The 27,030-nt window shown below is 46.7% G+C and overlaps 11 protein-coding genes across 11 annotated transcripts; 7 read left to right on the top strand and 4 right to left on the bottom strand.

The window, feature by feature from the left end:
- Positions 1-338: 338 nt before the first annotated feature.
- On the top strand, positions 339-2,885 carry hxB (putative molybdenum cofactor sulfurase protein (HxB); the record flags this gene model as incomplete). The annotated part of the gene is made up of 2 exons (XM_057092681.1): positions 339-408; positions 478-2,885. 2 exons carry the CDS (start codon positions 339-341, stop codon positions 2,883-2,885), a joined length of 2,478 nt encoding a protein of 825 aa, XP_056943855.1.
- Positions 2,886-3,189: 304 nt separating this feature from the next.
- Positions 3,190-4,130, bottom strand: N7483_009253 (phytanoyl-CoA dioxygenase family protein; the record flags this gene model as incomplete). Its single annotated transcript, XM_057092680.1, has 3 exons — positions 3,190-3,299; positions 3,354-3,786; positions 3,846-4,130. 3 exons carry the CDS (start codon positions 4,128-4,130, stop codon positions 3,190-3,192), a joined length of 828 nt encoding a protein of 275 aa, XP_056943854.1.
- A 569-nt stretch (positions 4,131-4,699) lies between these two features.
- On the top strand, positions 4,700-6,689 carry N7483_009252 (uncharacterized protein; the record flags this gene model as incomplete). Its single annotated transcript, XM_057092679.1, has 3 exons — positions 4,700-5,173; positions 5,239-5,398; positions 5,452-6,689. The coding sequence occupies 3 exons, from the start codon at positions 4,700-4,702 to the stop codon at positions 6,687-6,689; spliced, it is 1,872 nt and encodes a 623-aa protein (XP_056943853.1).
- Positions 6,690-6,718: 29 nt separating this feature from the next.
- Positions 6,719-8,801, bottom strand: N7483_009251 (Zn(II)2Cys6 transcription factor; the record flags this gene model as incomplete). The annotated part of the gene is made up of 4 exons (XM_057092678.1): positions 6,719-7,728; positions 7,780-8,468; positions 8,519-8,628; positions 8,682-8,801. The coding sequence occupies 4 exons, from the start codon at positions 8,799-8,801 to the stop codon at positions 6,719-6,721; spliced, it is 1,929 nt and encodes a 642-aa protein (XP_056943852.1).
- Positions 8,802-9,454: 653 nt separating this feature from the next.
- Positions 9,455-11,163, top strand: N7483_009250 (uncharacterized protein; the record flags this gene model as incomplete). Its single annotated transcript, XM_057092677.1, has 6 exons — positions 9,455-9,563; positions 9,617-9,901; positions 9,950-10,222; positions 10,244-10,388; positions 10,437-10,566; positions 10,627-11,163. 6 exons carry the CDS (start codon positions 9,455-9,457, stop codon positions 11,161-11,163), a joined length of 1,479 nt encoding a protein of 492 aa, XP_056943851.1.
- Positions 11,164-11,985: 822 nt separating this feature from the next.
- On the top strand, positions 11,986-13,398 carry N7483_009249 (uncharacterized protein; the record flags this gene model as incomplete). The annotated part of the gene is made up of 3 exons (XM_057092676.1): positions 11,986-12,162; positions 12,216-13,224; positions 13,280-13,398. 3 exons carry the CDS (start codon positions 11,986-11,988, stop codon positions 13,396-13,398), a joined length of 1,305 nt encoding a protein of 434 aa, XP_056943850.1.
- Positions 13,399-13,699: 301 nt separating this feature from the next.
- On the bottom strand, positions 13,700-14,158 carry N7483_009248 (DUF3759 domain-containing protein; the record flags this gene model as incomplete). The annotated part of the gene is made up of 3 exons (XM_057092675.1): positions 13,700-13,869; positions 13,941-14,084; positions 14,143-14,158. 3 exons carry the CDS (start codon positions 14,156-14,158, stop codon positions 13,700-13,702), a joined length of 330 nt encoding a protein of 109 aa, XP_056943849.1.
- Positions 14,159-16,084: 1,926 nt separating this feature from the next.
- N7483_009247 (LysM peptidoglycan-binding domain-containing protein) lies at positions 16,085-17,250 on the top strand (the record flags this gene model as incomplete). The annotated part of the gene is made up of 2 exons (XM_057092674.1): positions 16,085-16,507; positions 16,564-17,250. 2 exons carry the CDS (start codon positions 16,085-16,087, stop codon positions 17,248-17,250), a joined length of 1,110 nt encoding a protein of 369 aa, XP_056943848.1.
- A 189-nt stretch (positions 17,251-17,439) lies between these two features.
- Positions 17,440-18,405, bottom strand: N7483_009246 (uncharacterized protein; the record flags this gene model as incomplete). Its single annotated transcript, XM_057092673.1, has 1 exon — positions 17,440-18,405. The coding sequence occupies one exon, from the start codon at positions 18,403-18,405 to the stop codon at positions 17,440-17,442; it is 966 nt and encodes a 321-aa protein (XP_056943847.1).
- A 1,391-nt stretch (positions 18,406-19,796) lies between these two features.
- Positions 19,797-21,282, top strand: car2 (ornithine-oxo-acid transaminase; the record flags this gene model as incomplete). The annotated part of the gene is made up of 4 exons (XM_057092672.1): positions 19,797-20,267; positions 20,371-20,728; positions 20,778-21,073; positions 21,127-21,282. The coding sequence occupies 4 exons, from the start codon at positions 19,797-19,799 to the stop codon at positions 21,280-21,282; spliced, it is 1,281 nt and encodes a 426-aa protein (XP_056943846.1).
- A 1,154-nt stretch (positions 21,283-22,436) lies between these two features.
- N7483_009244 (ATP-binding cassette transporter YOR1) lies at positions 22,437-26,868 on the top strand (the record flags this gene model as incomplete). The annotated part of the gene is made up of 5 exons (XM_057092671.1): positions 22,437-22,715; positions 22,793-23,117; positions 23,175-24,352; positions 24,441-25,466; positions 25,522-26,868. 5 exons carry the CDS (start codon positions 22,437-22,439, stop codon positions 26,866-26,868), a joined length of 4,155 nt encoding a protein of 1,384 aa, XP_056943845.1.
- Positions 26,869-27,030: the final 162 nt, after the last annotated feature.

The following is a 27,030-nucleotide window of genomic DNA, read 5'->3' as shown; positions in this document are numbered from 1 at the left end:
GTTGCACAGATATATTGTTTTAGGTCTATTTTTGAGATTGCTTTGTCAAGTCTTATTTGATGCTTGCTTCAATCCGGAACTAACTGAACGCCTTTTATTAGGCCTTCAAATTCAAGTTGGTATATATAGTTCGCAACATGAAAGAGATGATCTTCAATAAGTGGGGATCCCGCCGGGCATGCATCATACCTGCGGGTGAGTTATATGCAGTCACCCGCCCGCCATATTAGTCTTTCCTGCACTACGCGGGGACTTCTTAACTCTTTTATAACGACTCATGACGCTAATCTTCTCTATCAGCAAAGATGAATGGGACCCACAATACAGAGCAGCCCCAGATGGCATATGCTTCAGGCTACTCCGCGGACATTGACACGATTCGGGAGCAGGAATACCCACCGTTGAATGGTAAGTTACCAAACTTCTACTCCTTGAATACTTGCACTATCCAAAATACTTATCTTTTTTTCAATTTAGAAACCGTCTACTTAGACCATGCGGGTACAACGTTATACGCAAAGTCCATGATCGAGGCTTTCTCGCGGGACATGACATCGAATCTTTTTGGAAATCCCCACTCCATGTCTTTGTCCTCACAGCTCTCCACCCAGCGTACAGATGACATTCGACTCCGAGTTTTACGATTCTTCAATGCAGACCCAGAAGAATTTGACCTGGTCTTTGTTGCCAATGCAACTGCTGCTATCAAACTTGTTGCAGACTCAATTCGAGACTCAGATCACCGAGGTTTCTGGTATGGGTACCATGTTGATGCTCACACCAGCTTAGTTGGGGTTCGAGAAGTCGCAGATTTGGGCCACCAATGCTTTCAAAGCGATGTGAAAGTTGATGAATGGATTGCCGAGCTAGCCAAAAACCAAACAAAGGCGCCTCACCTTTTTGCCTACCCAGCACAGTCCAATATGAATGGCCGTCGTCTGCCTCTGAAATGGAGCGAGCAGATTCGATCAGCAGCTGATGAATCTGGAGGCAACGTGTTTACATTGCTTGATGCAGCTTCCCTAGTATCCACAGCCCCGCTAGATCTAAGCTCTGCAAAACCGGATTTTACGGCCCTGAGTTTCTACAAGATCTTTGGATTTCCTGATTTGGGCGCCTTGATTATTCGCAAAAGTGCTAGTCGTGTTTTTGAAGGACGAAAATATTTTGGCGGTGGAACTGTGGACATGGTCGTGGCGGCAGGGGCACAATGGCATGCTAAGAAAGAAGTCTCCCTTCATGAACGTCTTGAAGATGGCACCCTTCCCTTTCATAATATTATTGCCTTGGATGCCGCCATAAACACCCATGAACGTTTATATGGTTCGATGAAAAATATCTCCTCACATACAGCATTCCTAGCCAAACGTCTCTACGACCGCCTTTCTGTGTTATCTCACTGGAATGAGACCCACGTCTGTCAAATTTACCAGTCTACCTCGGCCACATATGATTGTCCACGGACGCAAGGCCCTATTGTGGCATTTAATTTACGAAACAGCAAGGGCGAGTGGATCCCCAAAACTGAAGTTGAGAAATTGGCAACGGTGCAGAATATTCAAATACGAACTGGATCGGTTTGCAATCCGGGAGGCACGGCTTCGTCTCTTGGGTGGACGGGAACAGAACTACGTCGACACTATTCAACAGGCCTACGATGTGGTGATGACCATGATATTCTAGGTGGTCGACCAACTGGTATTCTGCGAGTCAGCATCGGTGCTATGACCAGCATGAAAGATATCGACTCGTTCATTGATTTCATTGCAGAATTCTATGTGGAAAACATCCCTCCCATTGTCTCTGTTGATTCAACTCCAGAGAGTGACTCTGTTGGTCGCCATCTTTATATTGAGAGTCTTTCAGTTTTCCCCATTAAGAGCTGTGGAGCTTTCAGGATCCCGGAGGATAAACGATGGGAAGTTAAGAGGGAAGGCTTAGCATGGGATAGAGAGTGGTGTCTCATTCATCAAGGAACCGGCGCAGCCTTGAATCAGAAAAGATATCCCAGCATGGCACTGATACGACCGTTCATTGATCTCGAGCGTGGAGTTCTCCGCATCTCATGTGGCGTCATGAGCGACTCAGTGAGCCTCGAGATATCTCTTGGGTGGGAGGAAACGACATTCATTTCCACATCACTGTGTCCAAATACTACGAAGCGCACCATGGTGTGTGGCGACCAACTTTCCCTGCATGCATATGCATCACCAGTGGTTTCAGCATTTTTCTCCGACTTCCTTGGTGTTCCCTGTACACTTGCTCGATTTCCTGCACAGACTGTTAACCGATTCTCCCGACCCCCTCGCCTATCCAATAAATGGAAGAGCAAATTTCGCAAATTGATTATGCCGGGTTCTTTCCCGCTTGATCTTCCCCCGCCAGCTCGAGAACAAGGTCGAAACCCTCTCCTTCTTTCGAATGAAATGCCTATTCTAGTTGTTTCGCGCTCGTCTGTCAACCACTTGAATGAACTTATCAAAGCAAAGGGTACGCAAGGCTCACGTGCTAGCAAGGCTGTTGCTGCCGACGTGTTCCGTGGTAACATCGTTGTTGCTGAGCGACTTGTCCAACTAGGCGATGCGGAACAGCCTTATATCGAGGATCATTGGTCTTCTCTGCGCATTGGTCCGGATCAGCTCCGTGTAGATGTGTTGCATCCATGTCAGCGATGCCAGATGGTCTGTATAGATCAAGTTACTGGTCGGAGGCGAGAAGAGCCTTTCTCAACCCTTGCAAAGACCAGAAATATGGATGGGAAGGTGAACTTCGGCAGATATGCAGCCCTTTCCAGGGAGGATGCAGACGCTCTTGAAACGGATTCTCCAGATCGCCGGACGGTCATGGTGGGAGATGTGGTCGTGCCAAGCTTCCTCGAGGAGTAGAAAGAGCCACTGCCAGTGGCAGTTACAAACAAATTGATAAAGAGGCGTTCAGGTACTGGGTCAACATTTTTGTTGAGGCCTGAGGATATAGAATTCAATGTTGCATATTCCAAATTGTGATGCATCTTCCGAACTGTACATAGCTTCAAATCTTCTCAATAATACTTCTGGCCATATTTTTAACTTTAAGTTCTCATTAATTGACATTCTCACACCCCAGAATAAATTTGGACCTCGAACCACCACTTGTTTGATCACAATTTTAATTCGTATCTCAGTATTTACAAATACTAGTAGATCTCAATCACTGCCCAGCCACAGCTTGGCCAGCCGCAACCTGGTTCATGCGTGTGAATGGTGCAGCAAATCCATAAGTTTTGTAACCAGCCGAATAATCCTTTCCTTCAACACGCTCTACATTAAAATTAGTATCAAATTAAATAAAGACGTTCACGCAGATCAACTTACCATGCTCTGGAGGGAAATTTTCCATCCGATGCTTGTAATATCTCTCTCTCAGATCCAATCCATCACTCTTGGAATGGAAAGTTGCATAAAGACTAGCACGACTCTTATCCGTTTTGTTTGCAGCCGAGCGATGCGCAAGATGAGAACCAAAAATGAGCATATCACCAGGCTCCATTGGTAGGGTAACCCACTCGTGCTCATCCTCCCATGACTGCTTGATACGATTGGTTTCATCGAACTCAACCTCCATCTTGTGGGATCCAGGTACCACCTCCAAGCAGCCGTTAGCAATTGTGGCTGCGTCAATGGCAACATTGGCAGTTACGTGCTCGATGCGACCGATGTGATCATATGCGGGCGCGTCAAGGTGGGCTTGGAAGCCGTTGCCAAAGGGTTGCTTATAGTTGATTTTGTCTTTGAAGAGAAGCATGTCCTGCCGAAGTGTCAGTGATTGAAGACTTTGAATTATTCTTTCAAGAATGGATTTTTTACATCACCAGAAACAGCCTTGAGAATTTCACCTAGCTTCTCGCCGCAGACAAGGTCTTTATATTCAGGGTGGAAGTCGATGAAGCGCTCAGTACGCATGAGTTGGCGCTCGCCGTTCATGTTGATCTCGTCATAGGGCATCCACTTTCCCTTGACACGGGGCCAGGTTTTAATCTCCTCCGTCCATTGCTTCATAGCTGTTGGGTCAACGAGTTGATGCTCATTGACGCGTAGGAAGAGATATCCATTCTGGTGATACGAGGCCACCTGTTCTGGAGTGAGCTGCATTGTGGTGCGGTTGGAAGTTTTTGGACTGGGAGGGTATCAAATGAATAAGATTTGATGCTGAAGGCCGCCAGTGAGAGTGATGAGGTGGATCAACCGGACAATGGGTGATGCATTAAATACATATGACGATGCTAAGAACATGAAGAACTCCCACGGAGCCGTCAAATGCCGAAGCCGTGAGGACACATTTCAATCTGACCATTCAGAACTTATTCCGCAAGCCTTATCCCTGGTCCCTTTTTTCTCCATCTGAGAACATGGATCCATTGTACTAAGATCTCACCAATATCTCATAGGCGTTCGTCCCGATGCCGGATACTCGCACGGACCGTCGGCCTTCGTCCCGACAAGTAAGCTGCACAACAATAGCGGGGATACCTGGATATCAAACTGACAGGTGGATCAATCAGATCTTCTTTATTTGCACGTGTGATGGAAAGAATGGTACACAGCGGACTTCGTGCCTATACTTCCCATGATTTGATATTAGAATGTCTTGAGTCTATTCACAGATGAACCACAACTACTGTTGATCAGCAAATTCTCGCACCGGGAAACAATATCGCAAAATGAATCTGAAAATGGCAGATCTTCAGCTACCAACTACTCTCGAGTCTGTTGAAGAGCATACTCGAGCTACGATTAAGACACTCTTCGCCTTTCTTCATGCTCAAGGCCAGGGTGACTACCTTGGAGAGCGAGTGACGCAACTTGAACATTCGTTGCAATGTGCAGAGTTCGCAGTCAACTCGGAAGAGTATAGGAATGATCCAGAGGTCATTCTTGCTGCTTTGCTGCATGATGTTGGGCGCTTTATTCCAGCCGCGGAGAAGATGGAAAAGATGATTGCCCCAGATGGCAAGTATATTGGTCGGATGAGCCATGAGATCATAGGCGAGTCTTATCTGCGCCAGATAGGATTCAGCGAGAGAATCTGTCAATTGGTCGGAGCTCATGTCATGGCTAAGCGGTATCTTGTCTCTACGGATGAAAAATATCATGATGGGTTGAGTGAGACTAGCAAACGCACTCTGCGTTTTCAGGTATGTTTAATCCCAGACTACTGGTATGAACGAGATATTTCCAAGGTTATATTAACTCGTTCTAGGGAGGTGCCTTCACTGAGAAGGAGATCTCAGAGTCTCAGAAAGATCCATGGCTACAGGCAAAGCTTGCAGTCAGACGATGGGATGACCTGGCCAAAAACCCAGACTGTGTAGTGTCTCCGCTTGAAGTCTATGAAGAGATTGCTTATCAATGTCTACTGGGTAAGTGCAGAGCCTCCTATCTTAGATATGATCCATGCTAACTAAACCCAAAGAATCACGGTCAAAGTTCACTCTCCATTCAAAGGAGTATCAAATCCCAACTCAACCAACTGTGGTCATTTGCATCGATGGATTCGACCCAGAGTACTTGGAATCGGGACTCAAGGGAGGTCTCTTGCCTGCAATGAGAAAGATGGTTGATAATGGCTTTCATGCAACCGCTAAAAGCTGTATGCCATCTTTTACGAATCCCAACAATGTGTCCATTATCACGGGCGCACCGCCATCCATCCACGGCATCGCAGGGAATTTCTACCTTGATCGAGAATCTGGCGAGACGAAAATGATCGTCGATGATTCCTTGCTTCGAGGCTCCACTCTGCTTGAGCAAATGTTCCAGAGAGGAGTACGAGTCGGCGCTATCACCGCAAAGGACAAGCTTCGCAAAATCCTCGGACATGGTTTGAATGGAGCAATTTGCTTCTCAGCTGAAAAAGCAGCCAGTTGCACACTGGAGAAGAATGGAATTGAGAATGTTGAGTCGTGGTTGGGTCAGCCGGCTCCAAGTCAATACTCCGGCGAGCTGTCGTTGTTTGTTTTGGATGCTGGAGTGAAGCTTCTACAAGAAAAAAGGTGTGACTTTTTATACTTGACGCTCTCGGATTTCATCCAGCACAAACATGCTCCCGAAAGTAAGGAGGCCGATGAATTTATGCATGCCATCGATGAAAGACTGCAGAAATTAGTCTCTTTGGCTCCTGTTGTTGGAGTGACTGGTGATCATGGTATGAGCCAGAAGTCAAATGAACAGGGTGAGCCGAATGTACTGTTCCTTGAAGAAACCCTGAACAGTACATTCGGCCAAGAGGCTACTCGAGTCATTTGTCCTATAACGGACCCGTTCGTACGACATCATGGAGCTCTTGGATCCTTCGTCCGAGTCTACTTGAAGGACATCACAAACCTCGATGCCATGTTGGCATTTTGCCAGTCTCTTCCTGAGATTGAAGAGGCACTCAGCCGGGAAGATGCGGCCAATAAATACGACATGCCTTTTGACCGGGAGGCCGACATCGTCGCTATTTCCAAGTCCCATGTTGTACTGGGTAGCAAAGAATCGGATCATGATCTCTCCAAAGTCAGGGACCACCCGCTGCGATCGCATGGAGGACTCAGCGAGCAGCATATTCCGGTGCTTACGTCCAAGCCAGTAAAGAATCAGGCGACTGCTTTGCAAAAGAGCTGGAGAAACTATGATATTTTTGATCTTGTTCTCAACTGGGTGTCGTGATATGTATTCAAGTTTGTCTAACTCGGTGCTCAAGAGCGCGCTGGAGGACCCATGGAAGTATTATAATGTAGCCACCACTCATCTAAATCAGGAAAATTAGTTTGAAAATCAAAGCTTGCCATATTCTCCATCCATGCCATATCAAATTGAGGTTGTTCCATCGCAGGTGAAGCGTGGTATATCATCTCTTGAGAATTCGTAGGAGGAACTTGACACCTGCTCAATAATCGCTCCAGCCCTTCTGCAATAACAACAAGTAAATGTTGCCGGTGCATGGTCTTAGTAATATCGCGCAGAGCCGCTACAGTTTGAGTAACCAAAGAAAGTATTTTGGCTGTGTCGATGCGAATAACAGTTGCATACTTTGTCGCAACTTTGAGCAGGAAGATGACTGCGAAGGCAAGCATCGTGTCAAAGTACAGTGGCAGACCGTTCATAAATGATCGGAATTCCGCATCTGAGACAATCACACGGAGAATGGACATGGCTGAGAGTACACCCGCGTTGGCGATCTCTTCCAGTTCAGGCGAGAAACAATGCGTCGCGTTTTCGACTGCGGGTACACCGCGAAATGCATGAGAGCAGAGATAGAGCTTGGCGAAGTGGAAATGAAATCCCACACCCTTTTGTGGATAGTTTCCCACGTTGCGATTTTCCCGGAAGCTCTCGTTCCAATCTGCCAACCAAGTATCCAGAGCGATCGCGTATCGACGTAGCTGGGGCATTGTTTCGGATGGAATCGCCGTGTCTACATCGACCCCGAAAGTGTCGAAAACCTGGCCCAGCACAGACCATTCTTGTACTTGGCTGATGAGCCGGGCATCATCTTCTGTTGCATGCTCTGTTTCTAATAGTCGGCTCGCAGATTTAATGATGAAACCTTCTCGCGACATTGGGGGTCGGCCGTATGCGATTGAGAAGTGGTGGTCACAGACATAGACAAGGTAATAGAGTCGAGCCTGAAGATAGCCCTCTCGGTCACCTTTCAGGGCCTTATATATCCCACTATGGAGATTTATATCCGATGCAACTCGTACAGCTGATTTTGTTAGATCATGATTTTGTGTATAAATTGATTTCAGTGACATACCATTTCCAATCAAGGCCCAGGATAACTCGTGCAGCCAAAAAGCGCCCACACATAGACCTCTGATATCATCTTCATTTGGGGTTCTAGAGAACATCTGTGTCGCAACCAAGCCCTTATATTCATTGTAACAGACGTCGAAAAGATGACCCCATGACTGTGAGTGAAGAGCTCCCACTGTACAGACTGCTGCTGTTAATAAGGGTGATGCCACTCGGACTGAGTCCAGACTGATGTGGTCACCCAATATTCGATATAGAAAATGGTCTAATCGTAGATGATACTCTTCAAATAAGGCAAGTGCTTGGCGTAGTGTGATTAATCCTGTGGATATCAGATCTGGTCGACGCGAGGGTAAGCCATTTGGCAATGTTCTCCTCGCACCGTCTGAGACACATGATGCTGGAATGGAGGCTGGGCCTCCCCGTGGATCCATCACAACCTCCCAAGTTCGAGGAAGCTCGCGATCATCCTTCGGTGGGGGTTGAGTCTGCACTTGAGCCTGAAACTGAGTCTGCACTTGAGATTCCGGACTAAGAGTCGCAGGTTCTGCGTGGGCCAGGTTTACAGGAGGACTCAAGTCCATCTGGTCATCGGGATGTGACTGTAATTCTGGAATATCCACCTTATTCGCAATTTGCGAGATGGCCTTTTCAAGTCGCCGGATCTTGTGAACCATGGCATCTTTCCATCTGGAAATGGTCAACACTTGGCCAATTTTCAGATTAATAGAGATACTCACGTCACATCTTCTTCAAGTAGGGTCTGCAAACTTCTGTTCACTGTACAAGGCAGTCCTCTTTTCTTGCATCGGGAACATGGCGCCTGGCCTTCTCTCATATGACATTTGACCTGTGCTTTGATTAGAACAGTCACGCATTATCGCCAACTGGAGAACGCCACACTTTTTGTTTTCGACATGCCACGCATGCAGTGATTTTGCGAGTGATATCAGGTGGTTTACGATCACCAAATGATTCACGCAAGGCGCTCACAGCCGGTGGCGAGGGCAGCGACATGTCCATTTTGCAGACTGCAAACTTCCGGATGGTTCCTGGAACCTGTATGGACCTGGACCCGCTTGCGATAAGGGGACTCAGGCAGTGAAACCACTTTGATATGCGATCTCTCACTCAACCAACCAGAAGACATACAATGGACATGACCCGTTGTCTAGAACACCGGGGTAAGGAACACAAAATCAAAGAATATCAAAGGACTTCGCACCGAAATCCAGTTATATAAGCTTATATGGACGGTAACTTGACCGGCTGCACGTGGGGGCGGGCAAAGCCGGTGACTGGCAGCATCTATGACTCCACATTTGCCTTCCGATCGGCTCGCTTACTCTATGTGCGTTGCCGCACCCCCGTGGTAGATCTCTTTGTGCTCATTGAATATCAAATGTGTTGATCTTGGTATTCCTAAACTGTCGAACATCTACCTTTACCACGGCGATTGAAGCGGTGGTTTACGTGTGCTCCGAGAATTGATAGCTGGAATTGTTGCTGCGGTAGTGACCTCGGAACAATGAGAGTATAAAACTGTGTAACAAATCGCCACTATCGAGAACCAGGATGCAGGAAACCATTGTCACCGAGTTACATTCTGTGTCCTTATTGATTATTTTTGACATTCTTTAACAATTTTTGAGTTTCTGAGTCTATTTCACATCACAATGCACTCCGAGTCAAATCCTAAGGCGCTGGGTGCCCAGGTGCGGTTCATGATAACCGCTGGTGTTGGCTTCTTTGCAGATGGCTATCTCAATTTAACTATTGGACTGGGTATGTACTACATCTACACCTTTCCCCAATAAATACTGATCAATGCTACCCAGTGGTGCCTATATTGGGGTACCTTTATTTCCCAGATGGCAAAGTCTCCACGGTCGACAGTGATGTGATCAAAGGAGGTCTTAGCCTGGGTATGGTCGCCGGCCAACTACTTTTTGGAATACTGAGTGATGCATGGGGACGAAAAAAGGTCTATGGCAAAGAGCTGCTCCTCACTATCTTTGGAACACTATTAGTGATCCTACTCCCTTGGAAGGGGATGAGTACTCGGTCTATAACAGCCTGGGTGACAGTCTTCCGTGTTGTGACTGGCATTGGAATTGGTGCTGGTAGGTGAATTTCCCCCTCCATTCAACTTCAATACTAACATTCGTAAGATTACCCTCTTTCCTCGTCATTCACTGCCGAGAACACCGATGTCTCCACCAGAGCCGTGCGAATTTTAGCTGTGTTCTCCAATATTGGACTTGGAAATATGGCTGCAAGTATAGTTTTCTTGGTCTTGCTCAAAGCATTTGAAAGTTCAGTTGCAGAAAACATCAATCACCTTGAATGGGTCTGGCGACTCTTGCTTGGAATTGGCATTATCCCAGCAATTTTTACACTATATGCTCGTTTGACTATTTCTGAAACACAGCTCTACAACAAACGTGAGACTTGACTTCAACCAGAAGATTTTAATACAAAGCTGACTGAAACAGATGTATCTAACAATAAACGTGGTCTAAAAGACCAGTGGAAAGACTTCCGAGAGTACTTCGGTGACTGGAAACACGCGAGGACACTTTTTGCAACATCCGCCTCTTGGTTTCTTTTGTAAGTTTGTAGATTCGAATTTTCAGTTGATGATGCTAACTATCCCAGTGACATCGCATATTATGGAATCAACCTCAACCAAAGTGTAGTGCTTTCTAGAATCGGGTATGCCAAAGGCAACACTCCGTGGGAAACCTTATACAAGACTGCGATTGGCAACATCATTATCCAAGCTGCGGTAAGCTCCCCATCAAGCAATGTGTTGGGTATGTATTCAGTTTCTCAAAATCGTTTACAGGGCTATCTTCCTGGATTTTACGTCGGCATTTTCCTCCCAGACCGTATCGGCCGCGTTCGCCAACAACTATTCACATGTGGTATGGTGTGTATTCTTTATGCTATCTGGGCTGGAATCAGTTCGCCTGGAGTTCACACATCTACGGGAGGTCTTATGGCCATTTTTGCCATCTCGCAATTCCTCCTCACGTCTGGGCCAAACTCAACGACTTTTCTCATTCCTGCAGAGGTATTCCCAACACGGGTCCGAAGTACTGCTCACGGTATCTCTGCAGCGGCTGGTAAATGTGGTGCTATCATTGCTGCATTTGCATTTGGAAGTGTTGAGGATGCTATCGGCTTGTACGGCATCCTGGGTCTCTTCTCTGGGGTTATGCTGTTGAATACGCTTGTCACTCTCCTGATCCCGGAGCCGAGCTTGACCATAGAAGGACTCGGAATTGACCCAGGGAGTCCGCTTGTAGATCAAGGTGCGGAACAGGCCAATAAGGCTTCTGTTCTTCCGAGCTCGAAAGTTACTGAGGTGACCATTGATTGAAACCACTGATTCTGGATGTGTCCGTAACCTCTAGACATGTTTGATGAATCAATCGTTTGAGGGAAAATATGTACAGCATGCTTGAAATATCATATCTTGATTGGTTATTTTTGTTTGCTTGGTCGGCTAAGGGCTACTTGCATTAATGTCCAGATAATGGGTTTGTCGATTTATCACATTTAACGTGACTCTAGACCTTGGAGAGCCTGAGGTTCAAGTTTGGGCCGTTTGGCACACCAGCCTTCCAAGGTTAGAAGATCCACAGGTAGGACCAGGACAATTGACAACTTGAATCTCTGAATCTCGAACCTTTCAAAGGATATAAATACCCGGGCTGGATTTTCTCGCCCCAAGGTGGAAAAATAAAATGCATTTCAAAGTAGACTGGCACACTGTAAAACCCCACCTCACCATCTGGTTACCTGCAGGACCCCAAGGAGGAAACGATCGCCACAAACAGACGACTCATAAATACCCCAAATCATGTCCAAACAAAAGAAAACTTTATTGAATTCAAGGGAGTGGGATTATTTGGCAACCATGCGATTTCCACCTGAAATTATGATCATGATCGTTGAAGAAGCGGTAGGGAGTATGTCGATTCAAGATTTACTGAGAGCCAGACTTGTGAACTGTGAGAACGACCCTCCCAGTTGCGGAATTTCCACTAATTCCATGACAGCTTTCTTCGCTATAGAAATCAAAAGATCCCTTATTGCACACCCTCGGTTGGAATTTGATGGATTCGGCTTTTGTCAAAAAGAACCCTGCAGGAATTGTTTTTGTTATCCATATCCGAAATGGCACCGTTTCCCATCTAAGATGAAACGAGAGTACCTGCATCATATGGCTCGACAGTATACGGAGAGCCCTTCTTCATTCTCCGGGGTGATCCAAAGTCTGCTTCGTTGCCAATCTGTGGAGCGTACCCGCGAAGAAGCAACAGACTTAATCGACAAGATCATTGATGCATGGTTCTTGGGCCCTCGGCATGGACAGGTCCTTGTCGCGAGCTTAAGCCATACCCTCTTGGAACTAAATGGACTCTACAGAATTATACATTTCAATCGATCGATGGTCTTGGAGCAAAAGATGCCCTTGAAACCGCTCTTGCGATGAGTGCAATTTTCAGAAACGATCCTATTGAGTTGCAAAAAGTCATTGAGGTTCATTTGGGACAGCCTCCATGGTCTGGAGACCTTGAAATGGACCTTCTGAGTGCAAATTTCATGTATGGATTCGTCACTACTTTGGATGTGGCAGCAAAGCACGGAACTGCTGATATCACGGTGCTTATTGCAAATCGTGATAATTTCAAGTTCGCTCGAAAGTATTGGTTTAAAGGCCGCTTCGTCAATTTGATGGCGAATAAAGAAAATTGGGCTGGACTGAAAGCCTGGATTGAATTCTTCAAAGTGTCCGAAGACAATCTGATCGTTTTTCCTGGGTGTACACATGAGACTCTCACTATGCGCTTAAGACCTGCCATCTACCATTGCTTACAGATTGGCAATTTTGACATGATGGACTTTATTGTGGAGGAATGTGAAAGCGAGACGGATGAAGTCAAGGAAGATCTTCACTTCGATATTCTGATGCAGGCTATCCGCTCTGGGGAAGTTGATGCGGTAGAATACGCACTCGAAACGAAGAGACTCGATATGCGCGAACAATTGAGGAGGTACAATTACTTCACGCCGCTTTTTCAGGCGTTATTTGAATGTCAGGAGGCCACAAAAGTCGCCATCATGGGTCTTCTTCTTGAATATGGAGCCGATCCTCTTCAGCCCCATCACAACACCAAAAGAATCCCCCTGGAGTATGCTCTCAGGCAAGGAAATTTCTTGATTGATAGCGTCCAGCTTCTTTGGAATCATGAGATGAAGCTTTTCGGGACTCCATCTCTACTATTATCCTCACCTGCGCGCAAGTCATACTGGCTTCGAATTGCGTTTGCGAACCGATATATGCCTTTCGTTGATGTTTTGCTGCGACACGGGACGTCGTCCGTTTTGTGGAGGGGTATAAAATATACCATTCAGGAAATTGACAGCACGATAGGTGCCCCTAAAAAGAGATGTGGTCGGTTCTCGGTACGCTATGACGATGCAGGTAGTAAGTATCTGCAAGGAAACTGATGGTCGGGTTATCATTGAGAAAGATGAATGGGCATCGGATGAGGATCAAGGCGATGGGCACAATGACAACGAGGATGATCCAATAGATCACGTTTAAACAGAAGCCAAAGAAGACAGTGAGCAAGATAAACAAAATGATGGGGAGCAACAGCATCGTGATGGTCAATCCAAGGCTCGGCACTGCCTATGGCATTATCATAAATTTTTCTATGTAAACCATCAAGTAGCTGCAGTCAGCGCTTAAGGGTGCGGACTTCCAAGGTTGAAGGGAAAGAGTTTCAGGTTGGGTTGAGTTCCATGTTCATTTTACCCTACAATTTACGATCAAGCTCTCAATCAAATTTCATAATATTCTGGTATCGTGTTCACATGGAACATGCATAGCATGCAGTCATAACTTAGTAGTTGAACTGGCTCTCGTCGACCTCCTCGATGTGCTCACGAGCGCGGTGCTTGGCCTTCTCGCGGTCAATGAAGTCCAGACCCTTGGTCTCAACCTCACGGTCGATGAAAGCACCGGCTAAACCGGCCATGATCTCCTTGGCCTCAGCGTGGCTTGCGGGCTGGCCTATTTTTCACATAGCGTTAGCTACTTGATTTGACACCCATAGCTCGAATATAGAAGAATTGTATACGTACCGTTCTCGGCGCAGTGGTTCTCGTAGGCCTTGGCAGCCTCGTAGCTGGCAGCACCGGCAATCAGCTCGTGAGACCAGCTAGCCTCGTGCTCGCGGGGCTCGGAGCTGTTGTACTGGTTGGCGTAATCAGCCTGCTGAGAGTCGTCTATTTAAGGTGAGCCAAGGTCTTGGTGATAGCTTGGAGTAGGGATAGGGAGACTTACCACTGAACCAACCCATGATGAATTATTGAGAGTGTAGAGGTTATTTGGGAGAAGGAGAGTTAGAGGGAGATGATGGAAGAGAAAGAGTCAAGCAGGGAGATGAGGGGTTCATATAGGAGGGGCATTCAGCGTAGCGTACAAACGGGCCAATCACCCCAGGGACTAAGGGGTGCCACATCACTGTTTCACTATCGTCATGCTCAAAGTTGATGATTGGTGAGTGGATTGTTTTGCCTCTACAATTTCATTTCTCCTAAGCGCCTGGATTGGAGTCTCCCGAAACGTGTCCGATCATTTCCCTGTACAGCTCCTAGAAGCTGCGCCATCTCTCTTCCACGTCATTTTATGACAGCAGGGATACTGTGGCTGTGACGACCGAAACCTGAACGCGGGATTTTCTGTTCCAAGTGGGTGGGGCGAGAAGCTACTAGTCAGGGTCCCATAGAGGGGCACTTAGCCACAAGGGTCGCGCTAATATGATTTCTACACCGTCTCTTGCAAGCTTGATCGAAAGGAAAATGTCATTCAAGCTTGAAGAAAAGAATTCCAAAATGATAGTAGTTGAATGGTTATTCTGCATCTCCGAGGAAAGTGCGTGGGTAGCTATAGGTGGGAGAGTACTTAAAGTGCAGGGGTATAAACAAGTTGTCTTGTCGCGCAGGATGATGTCGATCGCAGGGATTAGGTGACTGGATATCAGTAAGAGTTTGAATTCACGCAGGAATTGAGCTCGAATATTCTTTCTCGGTTCAAAATGCAGTTTCAAGTTGTATCTGCACTCAGTAGGGAGTAGGCAACCGGAGCTTCCGACCGATTCAACTTGCCAAGATAGACAAGCTTTGCCTTCCCCACCTCTTATCATGCCAGGTGGCTTCAGCGATATCGGCTACCAGCATAACCTGACAACAATCCAAAGTTCTTTTCCCCAATTCCCAGCCCGGGAATGCTTCAACAAGTCGGCAGGAATTGCTGATCTTGGAATAACCAGCTCTCATCGCGGGGTCAGATTCGTGACGCTGACGTGCCAGGTCTAGCACGCACTATTGGTTTAGGAGCTCAAATGTGGCGTGTTTATGACTCGCGATTGGAGTAGCCCCAGAGTAGTGGGGCGAAGTCAGAGGCATTGACTTTCCTGATAGGCAGTGCATGTTGGTCGATCGGACTGACACGTTACAAGATTAGATTGCCTGCGCGTCAGGTTTTGATTGGATCCGACCCTTAAAGGATCTCGGGGTACTCCGTACGTACATGACCACATGCACTTTCAAGCATAGAATTTATGCACTGAATTGATCAGAAAATGTGAGATCGTATTGGAGGAACATGAGGGGCAAAAACATTCGTTTGGGCGAGGAAACTCATAAACAAAGTGAATGGATATACCCGATGGGACACTAACCTCTTCAGTACCCCAATAACCATTGACACATCACATTTAGCACGAAAAATAAACATCTGGAGGCATTAGTCAAATTGTGGAGTCTTTACATAGAAATTTCGTCGAATCTCATGGCGAGAAGCATGAAGCTCTCCACAAAAATTTGGCTCGAACAAAGCGTCTATTGAGACCCATTTGCGGTAATCCAGGCTCTATTCAGAACCCAATTCAGCGATGCCGAATATATGACAGCAACAGCACAAAGGTGTCGAAGCGATGGCAAGTGACATTTCTTTCATATATGAGAAGTCATAACTCTTCATCTCTATTCAAATGCATTCTGATCGCCTAAAATTGGACTCATCTTTGTTTTTAATCCTCGATGTGCATGCAATATTATGAACTATTGAGCAAGTGACATGCGGCTACCAGGGAGCCATGTGAGCATAAACGCATCATGAAACACTGACATGGCCGGAAGAAAAAGGATTAAAGAGGGTATATAAGCCTACGTCTTGCAATCTACCTCCGAAAGACCGTGAGCTGTCTCCGAGTCAATCAATAATGAAAATCTTGACGATTTTTACTCTTGGGGGCCTCGTCGAAGCCACGGCCACAGCCTCATACATTCCCGGCGGTGCTCTCATTGGGAAATACTTCTCTCTTGATAAACGTTCGGCACCGGTGGAAGACAGTGATGGACTTTGCTACAACTACACCATTGCGCAATCGGATACATGTGCAAGCATTGCCAGCGCGTATGATATCACAACAACGGAGCTCGAGGATTACAACACAAACGTTTGGGACTGGTATGGCTGCGACTATCTGTACCAGGGTGCCTTCATCTGTCTAAGCTCTGGCTTGCCTCCTATGCCAGTGGCTCTGCCTCATGCTACTTGTGGCCCTCAGGTTCCCGGTACAACACGACCGGCCGACATGTCAAAGTCATATCTTGCTTCCTTGAATCCTTGTGACAATGAATGTGTGAGTAATGGACACTGAAAGAAAGCCTTGAGTTCTATTGACTGACTTGTTTATAGTGTGCATCCTGGGGTGAGTGTGGCACGACCTCTCACTTCTGTGACAGTGAAGATTGTATCTATGGTTGCGACAATGAATCGTCATCTACGTCAACGACAGCAAAACCTACATCCACATCGAGCACCACCACATCAACTAAGACTAGCACAACCAGCACGAGTACGACCAGTATAACCAAGACAAGTACGAGCACCACGAAAACAAGCACCACATCCAAAGAGTCAACCACCAGCACAACCTCTACAAAAGAAAAAGAGACCACAACAACTACAACTACAGCTACAGGCCCTACTGGTACCTGGGAAGTCACGATCTATGAAGACTCAGGTTGCTCTGCTGGCGATGGAGGCTATTTTGTAGCGGGAGGATTCAACTACGACTATAACAATCAATGCATCCGTCTCAGCGGAGGAGATCTGACCACTTCTAGTGCTGGTCCAGGACCTTATTGCCAGTGGTATGAAGATGGTGGAATGATGGGGCCTCTGAGCTGCTCAGAGTCTACCTTGACTGAGGCAAAGTCCTGGATTATTCAATCTGGAAACTGCAACACCTATACTGACGATGCCTGTTCCGATTACAGTGGCGAGATTGTTAATCCGCAGGCGGGCTGCCAGGTCGATAAGGAGAGTGATTGGTCTCCTACTTCAAATACTATTGGCTCTTTGTTATGTGCGTACCTCTAAGATGAGCAGTAAAGCATGGGACACGTTCTTTTCATGTTCAAAGATTGAAGTCGGGTATCCATATGGACACTCGCAGCTGATACTCGGAGATGGGATTCATATTACTTTCTTTCAACGTAAATTAAATTGACTGCACTATCCCTCATTTATGTGCAGAATGCCAATTATGAGGATCCAGAATGAAATATTTTAACTTGGTCGATCAATCCGATAAAGCATAGACGCAGGATGTAAATAGGCCTCATATTCCACTTCCTTCTCTCCGGGAACATCATAGTGATAATGACCACCTTTTGTATTGCCATTCGGGTCAAAACAATGCGTATGTTCCATTCGTAAACCCAGATTCTCCGGATCAGCACTGTGCATCACAGTCAAACACACGACCGGCGCATCGAAGATATGATAAGTAAGCCACTCCTTCTCAAGCTGTGTTCTATCCCGAAAAGGTGTTTCCGGGAAATCAGGCATGACATGGAAATTAGCAGCACCAGATTTCAAGAGAAATACTCCACCAAGGCTAACAGGGTTGGACTCTCCATAGAAATCCCGAATCCCAAACCGAATAGCATCGGTGAAATTCAATTCCCCTTTCCTTCCCTTAGCCACGACTTTCAATACAGGTCCAGTCTCACCAGAAGACCCATAAAGATTCATCATAAGTGCACAATTTGTACTTGATGCCTGCTGACAAGAGGATTCCCCACCAGCACCGATTTCAATAACGCGGGTATTATTTACAATCTTCAATGAATGCGGAGAATCAAAATCCGGTATCTCATGCTCCGAGTCAGATTTCCAGGCGATACTAGGCGCTAGTTCGGCATTATGGCCGAGATCTTGAAATGGAGCTGCGCCCGCTCCGAGGAGAGATCCGCCTACTGGAGACATCTCCATTTCCTTAGCCAGGGATATTAGGGAGTATTTGGCGTTGAGGTTTGGGCTGGGGAATAGATTCGGTTGACCGCCTATATCGGCGATGCAGGGATTCCCTGATAACCCAGGTGCGGCGAGGTGGAAGGGCGCGGAGCGGAGATCGGGACATTGTACGACCCGGACTGTGATACTCTTGAAGTTGGATTCGAGGGATTTTTGGATCACTGTTGCGAGTTCACCTAGTGGCGGGGATTCTCGGGGGTGAATCGTAGTGCTCATTGTGTTTTCTTGGGAGTTGTCGCTTTTATTTTGTTATTGATGAGGTGATGTGGAGAGAATTTTGGAGGTGCGGGGAAGAGGAGATGATAGTATGCGTCATAGTTTATTTACTAGTACAGCACTTGAGTATGAGAATAGCGTGGAGTGCAATTAATGGCAAATGGCAAATACTAATATTGATGGTATTTTCTTTCTTGAAATTTTCGGTAGCTGTAGTGTTTTTGCCTGATGTGTACTAGGTAGTATCTACTTTCCAGGTTGTCCCAGTATTGGACAACAAGCATTCCTCCTGGTGCAGCCAACTGGTCTTTGATCAGAGATCAGAACCTTGGAAGAAATGTTCTACTAATCTAGCCCTACGGAAATCTAGTCAATATTATATCCATGCCATGCAGTCAGCTTTGACTCAGAATTGGCAACCTTTGAGGCTTGCATGACAAATACCTGCTCTGCTTCGGTGTATGGAATGGTTCCATACCGCTAGTTGCGCTTCGCGCCTTAAAGTACTTGAGGCGTATTGAGCCGACCAAAATCTTCGAATCATGAAAGGCATTAGGCCGCTTTGCAGGTGTTGTAACACAATTGATATCGAATGAACTGTGATCTACCTACTAGTGTGTAGTACATAGTAGGATGAACTAGATTCACCAGTTGACTTAAAGCGGAATTAGGCGGTGTGGACATCTTGAACATCTTCACTCGAACGTCCGATAACTTGAACCGATACATATATTGATATATTAATTATTATATCATTCTAGTCAAGTTCTCATATATGAGAGGTCCAATTCTTGAAAGTACAGGTCACACTAGATTCGTATCTCGTACCTGAATGGTGCTGAGATCTGATCAACATGCAAGGCGTCAGCCACTTACAGAGCCTCGATTGTCAGGAGGCCCATGACATCAGAAAACAAATCCCACAATTATCCAAGACCAATGACCGGCTCGGTAAATGAAGCTGATCAGGAATAGTGAAACTGTGTGTATGTAAGAAAAATTGGCGAAAAAAGAGTGAGCGCTCGTGTAATCCTGCGCTTAGGGAACAGTAGAAGTGGAGGGATGGAAGGGCTCGCGACAACCTGCACTTAGGAGACAATCACTTGCACTTAACGGAATAGCGGATCTCTATACGCCACAGTCCATTCCACAGAGGAAAAAAGTACATATTGAGCCTGGTTGGCATTTCAATTTCAATTTTATTTCTATTTCTTCTTTAAATATTTTCTACTCTCCCTTCGATCTATTTGGATCTGAATCTTGATCTTCTACTTATACATAGTACCTAGTAACTTGTACTATCTTACTTATCGTGGATCGACCTTCCTCTTTCCACCTTCCCCGCGATCCACTTTGACCCATTTACTCTTTCAATTCAACTTAATTCCACCATGACAGCCACCAAGGAAATTCCATCGCATTATCATGCTGCTTCTACTGATGAAGCTATTCACGCTGAGAAGAATTATGCTGCTCACAACTACCACCCACTCCCTGTGGTGTTTGCCCGTGCTCTGGGCACTTCCGTGTGGGACCCCGAGGGTCGCCACTATCTTGACTTCCTTTCTGCTTACTCCGCTGTGAATCAAGGTCACTGTCACCCTAAACTTGTCGCTGCACTGGTTGAACAGGCATCGAGGGTTACACTGAGCTCTCGTGCATTCTACAATGATGTCTTCCCACGCTTTGCCCAATTTGTGACCGAGTTCTTTGGCTTTGACATGGTTCTCCCCATGAACACTGGTGCTGAAGCTGTCGAGACTGCCATCAAGATTGCTCGTAAGTGGGGATACAAGGTCAAGGGAATCCCAGAGAATCAGGCTGTTGTACTGAGTGCTGAAAACAATTTCCACGGTCGCACAGTAAGATCAAACCTCCCCTTTCACATTCCAACCCCTCCCTTGGTGATATATGACGTAGGTAGAAATGGCACTGACCATGTTTTTTTTTTGTACCTTGCATTAGTTCGCTGCTATCTCATTGTCATCTGATCCGGAATCCCGCGAGCACTACGGTCCTTACCTCCCTGGCATTGGTTGCACGATCCCTGGTACCGAAAAGCCCATCACCTATAATGACAAGGCTGCTCTGCGTGAGGCATTCGAAAAGGCTGGCTCTAACTTAGCTGCCTTCCTGGTTGAACCCATTCAGGGTGAAGCTGGTATTGTTGTTCCTGATGAGGATTACTTGCAGGAGGCCCGAGCCCTGTGCGATAAGCACAATGTCCTCTTGATCTGTGATGAGATTCAGACTGGTATTGCTCGTACTGGTAAGCTGCTCTGCCACGAGTGGAGCGGAATCAAGCCCGACTTGGTTTTGCTGGGTAAGGCTATCTCTGGTGGCATGTACCCTGTGTCTTGTGTGTTGGGTAGGAAGGACGTCATGCTCACGATCGAACCTGGTACCCACGGTTCTACCTATGGTGGTAACCCCCCTGGGATGTGCCGTCGCCATCCGTGCTTTGGAGGTCGTGCGTGATGAGAACATGGTGGAGCGGGCTGAGAAGCTTGGTCATGTTTTCCGTAAGGGTCTGGAGGACCTTAAGAGTCCTCTTATTCAGACCGTGCGCGGAAAGGGTCTCCTCAATGCCATTGTGATCGACGAGTCCAAGACCAACGGTCACTCTGCTTGGGACTTGTGTATGTTGATGAAGGAGAAGGGCTTGCTGGTATGTATTGTTTCGACAGTTCCAGAAGGCACTCACTAACGTAAAATGTCTAGGCCAAGCCGACCCACCAGAACATCATTCGTCTGGCCCCGCCTCTGGTCATCACCGAGGAGGAGATTGATCAGGCATTGAAGATCATTCATCAAGCGGTAACTGAGTTGCCCACGCTCAAGGGTGCCGCTGAGAACCATGTTATCCCCCCCACCTGAGAAGAAGGTGAAGATCGGTGTTGAGAACTAGAACTGTCATTGTGATTCCTTTTTTTTTCAGTGCGGGGCCACCAACTGGTGAGATTCTAGACCATGATCTTGATCACGGTGCGCACATAAAATCGATAGATTGTTAAGAAGGCTATATTTATGTGGCTTTCTACGATGTCATGGAATAGAAACTGATGACCCCTATATAGTATTAGCAAAATAGCGATTCTTTTCTCCATACTACGGAGTACACAGTACTATTAGTATCCACTTTCACTTGTTCCAATCGCAAACATCTCCAAAAGGGGTAATTGGTAATAGCCGGTCACATTTAGGCGAGACCCAGTTAATCGATAATCCGGGTTATTCGGGGTTTCTTCTCTTACTCTAGCGTTGCTAATAGATAATGAATTATCGGGAAACGGAGTGTTTGATCCCCGATCTCCGTCTAAGTTCTAGATGAACAACTGAGAATAACTGAGAATGCATTAAATGGATACGAATGCGAGACACTATATCCACTTTTATGTATGATTATTAATCTCATTTGATTCTCATTTTCTCCACTTCACGGAATATTTGCATATCAAGGAAGAGTGATTGGTGAACACTGCATCTGCATGCTGTCAGTGTTCAAGTGGTCTCAAATAAAGATACCACAATAGGCAAAGAGTGCTATGTTCTATGTACGATAATGAGAATCCCAGTGATAGTAAAATGCCAAAGTGACATATTCTGGAATCCGTGGTCCGTGGACATTGAAATTCCACATAATCTATGACTCCTCTCGGACCTCTCAACCACCCGGAACCTTTCATCTCTTACATCCGGTCATGTCTATTCTCCGGACTTCAATCCGACAAATTGAAATTAAGATAAAAGCTCGGGTTCAAATTGATCTTCTGACTCACCGCTGAATCTATAAATCTGAAATGTTCTCCTTCTTATTCCAAGGTTATTATTATTATCATCTACTACATTCCCGCTATCATTACTTATAGCCCCACAAGTATTTTTTTCTTCTACGCTAATCACTTAAACCCGGAATGCTTGATGGAGCCCCGTTAACCCCGGCTTGAATTGAAATACCCTGACCCGCCCGTCCTATGTTTTTTTTTCTTCAAGTTTCACCAAGCTTCAAATTTATCCCCGGTTTCGCCAATATGTCGGCACCTGAGTCCACTGTAGTGGCACAGGACAAGACACATCCAACCGAGGCTTCGGCTTCTGCTTCTAGTTCGGGATCAACTGGGGAACATAAAGCGCCGGATTTGGAAGTGCAGAGTGTTGACTCCGCGCAAAAGAAAAGATGGTATAAACGACTTAATCCGTTGCGCTGGCAAGCGCCGCCGCCTGTTCCTGAAGAAAGAACTATATCAAGAGAGCATGATGCTGGGTTCTTTAGTACGGTCTACTTCCAATGGATGTCACCGTTGATGAGAGTATGTCTACGTCACACCTATAGAGCTTAATAAATACAGGCTTCCATGTTTGATTTGAGCTTAGCTAACTATTTCAGGTGGGATACCTTCGTCCTCTCGAACTACAAGATATCTGGACTGTCAACCCAAATCGCTCGGTAGACGTCTTATCGGCGCGATTCAATGATGCATTGGAACGTCGCACAACAGCCGGTAGTAAGCGGCCCTTGATAACGGCTCTATACGATACTTTCCGGTTTGAATTCCTGCTCGGTGGAATTTGTCAATTGTTCGGTTCTCTCTTACTGGTCTTCGCGCCATATCTCACTCGATATCTAATCGCTTTTGCCACTGATGCCTGGGATGCGAAGGAGGATGGTGGCCCAAGCCCGAGTATCGGTCGTGGAATGGGCTTCGTCGTCGGTATTAGTTGTATGCAGGCATTGCAGAGTCTGTGTACGAATCAGTTCTTGTATCGAGGACAGATGGTTGGTGGACAGATTCGTGCAGTTCTAATCTCGGTGGTTTTTAAGAAAGCGATGAAATTATCTTCCAGAGCTAAGGCTGGTGGAAAAGCGACCGAGGAGGAAGTTGCGGCGTTGGTAGCTGCGAAGGATGCGGCATTGAAAAAGGATCCGAATGAGAAGCCTCAGGAAAAGTCGAAGAAGGACTCGAAAAAGGACAAAAATGGAGTCGCCGGTGATGGTCGTGGATGGAGTAATGGTCGCATTGTCGCATTGATGAGTATTGATATCGACCGCATCAATCTCGCGGCTGGCATGTTCCATATGCTTTGGACCGCACCCATTTCAATCATCGTCACACTGGTTCTTCTTCTCGTCAATATCGGTGTCAGCTGTCTTTCTGGATATGCGCTGCTGATGCTGAGTATGCCGTTTATGATTTTCGCCATGCGATCTTTGGTCATGCGCCGAAGAGCTATCAATAAAATCACCGACGAGCGGGTATCGCTTACACAGGAAATCTTGCAGGCCGTGCGCTTCGTCAAGTACTTTGGTTGGGAGAGCAGCTTCTTGGATCGGTTGAAGAAGATTCGCGCCCGGGAAATTCGTGCCATTCAGACCGTTATGGCGATTCGAAATGCTATTCTCTGTATTTCCATCTCGATTCCTGTCTTTGCTTCAATGCTGGCTTTCGTCACTTATGCCCTCACCAGCCATGATTTGCACCCTGCTAATATCTTCTCCTCACTTGCCCTTTTCAACTCTCTGCGTATGCCTCTGAACATGGTGCCCCTGGTCCTTGGTCAGGTCGGTGATGCTATTACCGCTCTCGCGCGTATCCAGGAATTCCTGCTCGCCGAGGAACAGGCAGATGACATTGAACGAATTGAGGAGATGAAAAACGCAATTGAAGTTGAGAATGCCTCGTTTACCTGGGAGCGTTTGCCATCCACGCAGACTGCTTCCAAGAATCCCAGCAAGGCGGACAAGAAAGCTGCTAAGCTCATCGAAGCTTCCCAGGTGAATGAAAAGGAGAAGGCTGAGGCTGAACAACCCACAGAGCCATTCAAATTATCACACATCAATCTGGAGGTCGGTCGCAATGAACTCTTGGCTGTCATTGGAACTGTTGGTTGCGGTAAAAGTTCTCTTCTCTCTGCATTGGCGGGCGATATGCGTGTCACTGATGGTAAGGTCCGAATGAGTACCACGCGTGCATTCTGTCCTCAATATGCCTGGATTCAGAATACCTCTGTTCGAAAGAACATTCTTTTTCGGCAAGGAATACAACGAGGCCTGGTATAATGAGGTCGTCGATGCTTGTGCCTTGACTCCTGATTTGGAAATTCTTCCCAACGGCGATGCCACCGAGATCGGTGAGCGTGGTATCACTGTTTCCGGTGGACAAAAGCAACGATTGAACATTGCTCGTGCTATCTACTTCAATGCGGAGCTTGTACTCATGGATGACCCTCTCTCTGCCGTTGACGCCCACGTTGGTCGTCACATCATGGATAAAGCTATCTGTGGTCTTCTCAAGGACCGATGCAGAATCTTAGCTACCCACCAACTCCACGTTCTCAGCCGCTGTGACCGTATTGTGGTTATGGATGAAGGACGCATCCACGCGGTCGACACCTTTGACAACCTTATGCGCGATAACGAGCTATTCCAACGTCTCATGTCAACATCCGGACAGGAGAACTCTGAAGAGGAGTCTGAAAACTCCGAGGAAGACGACATCGACGAAGTGGATGAGAAGAAGGAATCTAGCAAGGAAGTCGCTCAACCTGGAAAGCCCACTAACATGCTCATGCAAGATGAGGAAAAGGCCACATCTTCTGTTGGCTGGAGCGTATGGAAAGCCTATATCCGTGCATCCGGTAGTTACTGGAATGCCATCGGAATCCTCTTCTTCCTTGCGCTCGCCAACGTCGCCAACGTCTGGACTAGTCTGTGGCTCTCATACTGGACTTCGAATAAATACCCTCAGCTCAACACGGCGAAGTACATTGGTATCTATGCCTCGCTGGGTGCTAGTGTCGTGGTCATTATGTTCATGTTCTCAACTTACATGACGACTTGTGGTACTAATTCCAGTCGAACGATGCTTCAAAATGCCATGACGCGTGTGCTTCGGGCGCCAATGTCTTTCTTCGATACTACACCCTTGGGTCGCATTACCAATCGCTTCTCGAAGGATATTGGTGTTATGGATAACGAACTCGGTGATGCGATGCGAATTTACGCGATTACGATGACTTTGATTGTTTCTATTATGATCTTGATTGTCGTCTACTTCTACTATGTAAGTCCACTCTTATCTATACTAGTGACTGTTCTGCATTTAATAACTATCACAGTTCGTCATCGCACTCGTTCCACTTCTTATCCTCTTCCTTACGGCCTCGAACTACTACCGCGCATCCGCCCGCCAAATGAAACGTCACGAGGCTGTTTTGCGATCAATGGTGTACGCCCGTTTCGGCGAGGCTATTACTGGTGTCGCATCTATCCGTGCCTATGGCGTTGAAAAGGACTTCGAACGCACGATCGAAGAGTCCATTGATATGATGAACGGCGCATACTTCCTCACCTTCTCCAACCAGCGCTGGTTGAGTGTTCGTCTCGACGCGGTCGCAACATGTCTTGTCTTCGTGATCGGTGTTCTGGTCGTCACCTCTCGCTTCGATGTATCTCCTAGTATTTCCGGTCTCATCCTCTCGTATATCCTCGCCATTGCCCAGATGTTACAATTCACAGTTCGTCAACTCGCCGAGGTGGAAAACGACATGAATGCCACAGAACGTGTTCACTACTACGGCACTGAGCTCGAACAAGAAGCTCCCTTGCAACTAGGTCAAGTACCTACCAGTTGGCCTGAAAAGGGTCGCATCGAGTTCCAAGACGCGCAGATGCGGTACAGAGCAGAGTTACCGCTTGTGCTTAAGGGTCTTAGCATGGATGTGCAGGGCGGCGAGCGCATCGGTATTGTCGGTCGCACGGGCGCTGGAAAATCCAGTATCATGTCTGCGCTATTCCGTCTGACCGAGCTTTCCAGTGGAACTATCCAGATCGATGGTGTGGATATTTCAAAGATTGGTCTCTTCGATCTTCGATCTCGATTAGCCATTATCCCACAAGATCCTGCGTTGTTCAAGGGTACTATCCGAACGAACTTGGATCCATTCAACGAACACTCTGATCTGGAACTCTGGTCTGCTCTTCGCAAGGCATACCTAATCAACGATGACACCACCGCTTCTCCCGTTAGCCCAGATTCAGATACTCTTGAACCTGAACCTACAGCAGAGACACACAGACAAACCAAGCGTCTAACCCTTGAGTCCCAGGTGGACGAAGAAGGTCTAAATTTCTCCCTGGGCCAACGTCAACTAATGGCGCTCGCACGCGCTTTAGTCCGTGACGCACGGATCATTGTCTGCGACGAAGCGACTTCGTCTGTGGACTTTGAAACGGATCAGAAGATCCAGCGCACCATGGCGCAGGGATTCCAGGGTAGAACTTTACTCTGTATTGCGCATCGATTGAGGACGATCATTCATTATGATCGCATCTGTGTAATGGATCAGGGTCAGATTGCGGAGATGGATTCGCCGCTTGCGCTTTTTGATCAGGATGGCATTTTCAGGGCGATGTGTGAGCGCAGTGGGATTTCGAGACAGGATATCCTGGATGAAAATATCTAAAGTCTATTTGACCATTGGCTTGGAAGAAGTTTTAGTTAATTGGAGTTGGGGATGTTCTTTCTTATACATACTCAAGTTGACATGCATATACGAGATGATGTTAATGCAACATAATCATATCTATACATTTATCCAAATCCAATTTAATCCAAGTTCATCTAT

Source organism: Penicillium malachiteum (genome assembly GCF_028827825.1).
Source record: "Penicillium malachiteum strain IBT 17515 chromosome Unknown utg000004l:1.0-4883003.0:1.0-4884900.0, whole genome shotgun sequence".
NCBI classification, from domain to species: Eukaryota; Fungi; Ascomycota; class Eurotiomycetes; order Eurotiales; family Aspergillaceae; genus Penicillium; species Penicillium malachiteum.
The sequence above is the reverse complement of the archived record's forward strand: the minus strand, read 5'-3'. Positions and strand labels throughout refer to the sequence as shown.